Here is a 7,991-nt window from a genome sequence, read left to right as displayed (position 1 = left end):
GCCACCGAAACTTTATCACCAACGGATTCGTGAAGTCGAGAGGAATGGACGGATACCCGATTTCGAGGTGAACCACCTTTCTTCACGATTTTATTGAACTTTCGTGCTCCGACCACGCCGCCGCCGAGCTGAGCCTAGGGTTGTTCGCCGATCGCTAGTCCTACTCGACACAGCCGCTGCGCTCCGCCGACGGGCGGGCGCTACGCATGCGGACTCTCTCCAACGACGCGGCACGCGACGACAATTTCGACCCAAGAATGAACGTGCAAGTGATGTGGGAAGATATTTCCCCCGAAGAAATCACCGCGGAATCCGGATGGAAGATCGCAGGAGAGCGCCAGTCGAGACCCCGCCACCGCGCGACGGACTCGGCACCCGTAGTCGACGCAAGACCGAACAGGCCCGGCACCGACCGGAAAGCTACGAAACTCAAGAACGTCAAGGGACAAATCATCAAGGCAGGCCGCATGCCCCTGCTACCGAAGGAAGAAACCAAGATTGTGGTGCGGCCGCAGGGCGGCCTCGACATCGCCAGAGTCGGCGCCCCGACGGTCACAGCCGCCATCTTCGCTGCCGCCGGAATAACGGGTGAGGACAGCATGGAAGACACGGTATGCCCGAACCCCGAGCAGAACATCGTTGTCATCAGTACATCGAAGCGAGCGAATGCGGACCGCTACACCAAGATAAGGCAGATATACATCCAAGGCAAGCAGCACGAAGTCAACGCTAATGAGACGGCACCTCATAACACTAACAAGGGAGTGATCCGCAGTATCCCCGTCGAGGAGGGACCCCGAGAGTTGGACGAGAAGATTGTCAATCCGAGAAATCCACTAGCCCTGGCGGCCAAGTGCATCGGCAACACGACCACGGTGATCGTCGCGTTCGACGGACTCAAGGTGCCCAACTACGTTAGGTACGGCGCAACGCTTGCACCCTGCTCACTGTACCGTAAGCAAATTGACGTCTGCTACCAGTGCGGTCGCCTCGGCCACCGAAAGGACGTCTGTCCAAACCCCACCAACCGCATCTGCCTGGGCTGTGGCCTCTCTATCCCGGAACCGGACCACCAGTGTACCCCCAAGTGCAGCCTGTGCGGCGGAGCTCACCTGACCGCCGACAAGGTTTGCCGAGCGAGATACAAGACCCCGTACGTGGTGCGCAAGAGACAATGGGAACGCCACAAAGCCAACGGCCAGCTGTCGCAGCAAGACTTCCCGCCCCTCCGCCAGGGTTCGGCCAAATCCCGGTCGCCCTCACGTGACCGGTCCCTTTCCCACAGCGGGAGTAGGAAGCACAGCAGCGCTGCCTCGCGGTCGGGCTCCAAGACATCGCCTCCCGAAGACAAGGTGCGCTGGGCGAACACCGTCTGGGGCGCCGCACGGGGGACCGGTAGGGCACCTAAAGCCCCAGAGCAAACTCAGGCTATTGATCACGGCGTCGTAGAAGCGCTGAGGAAAGAGAACGCGGTTATGCCCGAACTGGTACAAAAGTTAATGCAGGAAATGCGCGAGCTCCGACGCGAACGCGCCGCGGCGGACCAACCGAAACAGAACGAACAGCCCCCGGCACCTGCCAACGCACCAATCGCGGACGCACCGGCCCCGAAGAAACGGGCCATAGAGCCACAACAGGAGGGAGGCCCAGAGGGCCAGGTACAGGCGGAGTTTAGGGACATCAAGAGCATGCTCTGCAGCATGCAGAGCTCCATCGAAGCCCTACGCGCAACGGTTGCCGAACTAGCAAGCAGGACAACCTACCTGGAGAGAAACGTGCAGATGACCATGAGCCGCCCTGTTTTCGCGCAAAACAGACAAGCACCTCTGAACAACAGCCAGGGACCGAGCCGCCACCAAGGGCAGCCGGACAACTTCTCACCCGAATCAACATGGCCAGCGGTAATTCAGGGATAATTATATGGCAGTGGAACTGCCGCGGCTTCGCCAGCAAGAAGGCAGTCCTGCAACAACACATCAGGCACGCAGCACGCAAACCAGACGTGATTTTACTCCAAGAAACGCTCACGGACGCTCCTATCCTAATGGGCTATAGGGAACACGTCTGCACGATAGAGGAAAGTGGACTATGCACGCTCGTCAGGAAGGGTCTTACGTTCGTTGACCACGAACTCGGCGGCGTTCAAGTAGAACACTCGCTCGTGGAACTCATACCGACCAAACACAGGAAGCAGAGCATATTCGTTCTAAATGTGTACAGCAAACCGTCCAATTGCCGCCAGAGGTTCCGGGCGCTGCTCCAGAAGGCACTCAAGACCGCCGGGTCCCAGACGCTGATCGTGGGGGGCGACTTTAACGCGGCAGAGGCAGCGTGGGGTTACGGTTACAGCACGGTCAAGGGGAGAAACCTCGCACAAGACACGCAGGAGCTAGACTTCGCGCTCATCACAGACCCGGCGCACCCGACGAGACTGGGCAACTCGGCCACCAGGGACACGACCCCGGATCTGACGTTCGTCAGAAACGCGGGGACGGCGAACGTCACGTGGAACAATACGACGGTCGACCTGGGCAGCGACGACGCGATCATCGAGATACACGTCCCAACACCGGACAAAATGCAAGGCAGCAAGCGCACCTTTACGTGGACGGATTGGGAGGACTTTAGAAAGGAACGCGACCGACAACAACTAAACGAAGCAGAAGAGATCACGGACATCGAAGCGTGGTCCCGAGAGTTAGTCGAGGACGCCAAAGCGTCGACCAAGACGATCGAGACCGACGTCGACACCGACAAGATGGACAGCCGCCTGGGGCACCTCATAGAGGCGAAGAATTCGATCCTGGCCAGATGGACGAAACAGAGACTCAACCGGAGACTCAGGAAAAAGGTTGCGGAGCTCAACCGCAGCATCGAGGAGCACTGCCGCACGCTCAACCGCCAGCAGTGGGATGAGATGTGCAACGCGGTGGACGGCCAACTACACAATGGCAAAGCGTGGAGCCTACTAAAGCATCTGCTGGACGCAACAAACACCAAGTCTCACCAGAGGGACCGTCTCGCACGCCTGATACACAAGGAGATCGGGGAACGCGGGAAAGATGCGGTGGCTGCCCGCCTGCGAGCGAAATACCTGCCGGAGACCCCGACCGCGCAGCACGGCCCATACAAAGGCGAGCCCAATGAAGAATTAGACGGAGACTTCAGCGTGGAAGAGATCAGAACAGCACTGCACGAACTCAACAGCAGGTCGGCACAGGGCCCCGACGGGGTGTCGAACCGCGCCCTGAAAAATCTCGATGACCGCTCGGTGGAACAGCTGACAGACTACATCAACGCCTGCTGGCGGCGAGGCAGCCTCCCGCGCCAGTGGAAGTCCGCGAAGATGATCTTAATACCAAAACCCGGCAAACCACCGAGCCTCGACAACCTCCGCCCCATATCGCTGACATCGTGCGTCGGTAAAGTCATGGAGCACGCACTGCTCAACCGTTGGCAAGTGTACCTGGAACAGAAAGGGATCTACCCACCGTCCCTCATAGGCTTCCGCCAACACCTTGGCACGCAAGACGTCATGTTGCAATTAAAACGCCAAGTGCTGGATAACAGGACCAGGGGAACCAGGGCGATTCTCGGACTCGACCTAGAAAGCGCTTTCGACAAGGTCGCTCACTCGGCGATCCTGCAACAAATTTCACAACGAAACCTCGGCCTGCGCACTTACAACTACGTGAAGGACTTCCTGACGGACAGGAGCGCCGTGCTAGTGGCGGGAGATCTCCAGCTGGAAGAGCAAACGCTGGGCAGCACCGGCACCCGCAGGGCTCGGTCATCTCACCCACACTCTTCAACCTGGTCATGATCGGGGGGGCAGAGAAGCTGCAAGACATCGAAGACGTCCGGCACACCATATACGCTGATGACATCACAATCTGGGTGCACAGAGGCAGCGACGGTCACATCGAGTCCACGCTGCAGTCAGCAATTGACGCGATAAAGGCCCATCTTCAAGGCACGGGCCTGCGGTGCTCGCCCAATAAGTCAGAACTCCTGCTCTACCGCCCCGCACAACGGGGTAAACCTACAGCCCGAAGAAACTGTGAGGAAATCAGTCTACGCACGAGCGATGGCACGAACATCTCGACAGTCCCGAAAATCAGAGTCCTCGGCATGATAATCGAAGCCACGGGCCACAACGGCGGAACCATCACCAGACTGGTACACAAGACGTCCAACGCCACGAGACTCCTCAAGAGAATCACCAACAGAAGGAGCGGAATGCGGGAGGAGAACCTCACGCGACTCATCCACTCGTTCGTCGTCTGCCATATCGCTTACGTTGCGGCCTTTCACAACTGGTACAGAAAAGAAGAAGACAAGATCAACGTCCTCATACGCAGGGTTTACAAGATCGCCTTTGGCCAGCCGGAATCCACAGGCACGGACCGCCTGTTCCAGGTGGGCATCCACAACACGCTGAGCAAAATCGCAGAGGCACAGCGCACCTCGCAACTGGAAAGGTTGTCCGGCACGAACGCCGGCCGCCGCATCCTCGAGAACCTCGGCATCGGATACCACACACAGCAGGGCCACAAAGTCACTATCCCAAACGCGATCCGGCAGACAATAAGAGTCGAATGAATCCCCAGAAACGTTCACCCGGAGTACAACCGAGGCAGAAGAGAGGCCCGAGCCAAGGCTCTCCTCAATGCCCACAGCAACAATGTGGATACGCGATTCGTGGACGCCGCCGAGTACAAGAGAGGCTCCCGATTTGCCGTGACGGTCGTCGATTCAAACGGGGATACAAAGATATCAGCAAGCGTGGCATGCGAACGCGCCGAAGAAGCGGAGGAAATAGCAGCCGCCCTCGCCCTTACGGACCCGGCGTCCAAAACAGTCCTCTGTGACTCGAGACAAGTGATCAGGAACTTCGCCAAAGGACGGATATCGCTACGAGCAGCCCGAATCATAAGCCAACGTCAAGTCCACCGAGAACCAGAACCCCCAACCCGACTCCTTTGGTTCCCCGCACACATGGGGGAAGTCTCCGAGGAGCATCGTAACGGCAACGAGACGGCACACGCCAAGGCGCGCGAGCTAACAAACCGCGTCGGGGACGGTCGTCCGTGGTACAGCAGCAAGGACCGCATGACGAGCTACAACGAAATCACCAAGGCCTTCCGCCTGGCCCGACGGACACTCCCTCCTTCCAGTGACAAGCTGGACGGGGCACAGGCGGTCGCACTCAGACAACTGCAGACGCGCACGTACCCTAACCCAGCACAGTATCACAGAATGTTTCCCGAAATATACACGACGAACACGTGTAAGGTCTGTCGCAAAGATGTAGCAACTTTAACCCACATGCTCTGGGACTGTACCAAAGACCCGCATGGTGCTAACTCCGGAACCCTCCCGCCGCGGCTGTCCGCTGCCCTGTACAGCCCCAGCCTCGACGATCAATTCTGGGCCGTCCAGCAGGCCTGTGAGGCGGCGAAGCGGCAGGACTTCGACGCCCCTAAACGGGCGAAGAGGACCAGCGGCAACGCCCCCAAGCGGGTGACTTAGGCCCGGTCAGCGAAAGCTCTGCAGGCACTCAGTAAAGTTTTTACCAACCAAATGTCTGGCAGTTTGTCCGTTTCGCGGTATGGCAGCGCGAAGTGCCTCCCATTCTGAACTGACCTTTACCCCGCGTTTGCTGCAGTTTGTGGCCAATGAAGTCTCATGCCGAATTAGTGTTTAATCACGCAGCAAATGCAATGTGAGCTGCCCTGACTGCCCGCTGCATGCAGCCTATCCAGAGCGTGCTTTAGTGGCGCCCTCTCGCGCCGTAGACACGGAGTGCGGCAGCCGTGAGCGCTCGCATGCCTCACTACCCCTCCTCTAGTTCACGGCCACTCGAGCAACCAAGGACGTCAGGAAGGAGGTTATATTTTGCTTGTTTTTGTAATTTTAATTTGCTATAACTTTTAATATAAAGCGAAATTCGAAAAACGAAAGGTTCCATTAGGGAGGTTTAGCGCACGTTAAAGATTTGCGTACGCAAAGAATAGCGTCGTCGCACTGCGCATGCTCCGAACGCTAACCAGGTTTTGCGCTTTGCGTGCGCAATTTTAGCTTGCGCTATTTCTCGGGAATAGCGTGCGTACGCAAGGAGTCTTTGCGCTTCTCCAAGGAGGATTCGTGATGAGTTGGCTAAAGCCAAGACGAACGGAGTTAAAAAAAATGGCGGCTCCCAGGATTATGTCGGCGGCTGCTTTGGCGGCGTCGTGAGTGCGACGTCGGCGGCACCCTCGCAACTTGTATTTTCAATACGGGACGACATTGTACTTTGTTTGGCAACGGTCACGGGCAACTTGATGCTTGTGACGCGCGAACATTTCTCGGCGAGTGTACGATGTGCGAAGGCCAGTACACGAGACCTCTCTTGCCGAGGCGACTCAAGCGGACACGACCGGTCAACCGCTCGGCGCTCGCGTATCATTATCATGTTTAAACAAATCTAAAATCGCACCCTGGACAAAAAAACTTGTTTTTTTATAAATTTACAGCATTTCGTTCAATTTCGTGTGTGAAATAAAAATTGTGACTGTATCTTGGTGGCGTTGCAAGCGCGAGATGCTTGGGCTAGCTTTTCGTACAATAGCGTTTCTCCGTGACGGAGAAACGCTATTCTAAAACTCTCTCGTGTCGCGTGCGGTAATGCAAGCAATAAATTTAGCGCTAGCCTACGCTAAAATTGCGTACGTTATTCTAAAACTTCCTATTAAGTTACTACGTTCAGTCTGCTCAGGTTCCGTGCAAAGTAAAAAGCAGTAAAAAAGTCATTGCAGGGCCCCTTTAACTGCCGTCATAACGAGCCGAAGTTTGCCGCTGTTGTAAACTAACTGGCTGTCCTCAGTTAATGCATCGAAGGAAATTAACTGGTTATCACCTTAGTGAAGTTTTGTTTTAAAATTATAGGCACGGTCGTCAAAAATAATGTTAGAACACCATTTTATCACAGCTCAATAAATTTACAAACTGCTCTTCGGTAGTTGCCTGACATGCATCATTATAGGCAGCAGAGGTCACGCGCCGCTAGATAATTTTCTACATCCTACCGACACCATGAGGCAGGTGCTCTATGCAAATATTTCTAAACAAGCGCTTTAAAAAAATCACTACTGCTGCAGGCTGTCGGAAGAGGGGCGATGACGCGCTGGATACTGCAGCTACAGTTCCAACATACCCCCTCTTCTTTCAAAGTATGTTGGAACTGTAGGCTACAGTTCCAACATACTTTTGAAATTTCATCGCTTCGATAACCGCAGCCTCGAAGCTGCGTCATTGACGCTCACGCGGAATGTAGCACAAAGCTGTCCCTCGATACAAGTTATCGCATCTCAAGAATAGTGTGGCATACTTTAGTCAGCCATTTTATGCTTACGGATATACTTGCAAAGATTTCCCAGCTTCTGCAGGAATTGTTTTGGCGAGCATATTCTCCTTCGACATAAGGGGGGGAGGAGCACGGCATCCTTGCGGCAGAGCGGATGTATGATTTCTCACAATACGCGTCAGACCCTGTGTGCATTCAACAGGTCCCTTGACATGCCTTTAGGAAGTCGCCTTGGGTGGCCCCGCGCTGAACGCTGATCACTCGAGCGCCGCCATCTTGTCAGTTCGCGAGCCAAAATATAGGTTGCCACGCTCAATTTACGCAAATTATGGTGAGCGGGCTAAGTGTAGTTTGGTCTGCCGTCTAGCTCCAAATAGTTGCAGTTTGTGGAACGTTAGTGACACGGATAAAGGTAGCAGTGTAACTAGAGTATTATACCTCTTCTTGACAAATATACAGTTGTGAATACTTCTTGTGTTCTCACTACGTCTTGGTTCTCGTTGTCCCTGGTGCTTTCGGTGCCTTTATATTTTGTAAACGTCTCGTGCTTGCGAAGGGTACGTATTGAAGATAACCAAAAAATGTAAGTTATGGAACTACCGCGCGGAGTTCATTTAATAGGAAACATACGATTACAATTTTGTTT

The 7,991-nt window shown here is 55.1% G+C and overlaps 1 protein-coding gene across 1 annotated transcript; it reads left to right on the top strand.

Moving 5' to 3' along the window:
• Positions 1–257: 257 nt before the first annotated feature.
• On the top strand, positions 258–1,916 carry LOC121048514. The gene has a single exon (XM_040504954.1). The coding sequence runs from the start codon at positions 258–260 to the stop codon at positions 1,914–1,916; it is 1,659 nt and encodes a 552-aa protein (XP_040360888.1).
• Positions 1,917–7,991: the final 6,075 nt, after the last annotated feature.

Source organism: Ixodes scapularis, unplaced genomic scaffold (assembly GCF_016920785.2).
Source record: "Ixodes scapularis isolate PalLabHiFi unplaced genomic scaffold, ASM1692078v2 PGA_scaffold1__304_contigs__length_218370807, whole genome shotgun sequence".
Taxonomy (NCBI): Eukaryota; Metazoa; Arthropoda; class Arachnida; order Ixodida; family Ixodidae; genus Ixodes; species Ixodes scapularis.
This window is presented reverse-complemented; position numbering and strand designations above follow the sequence as displayed.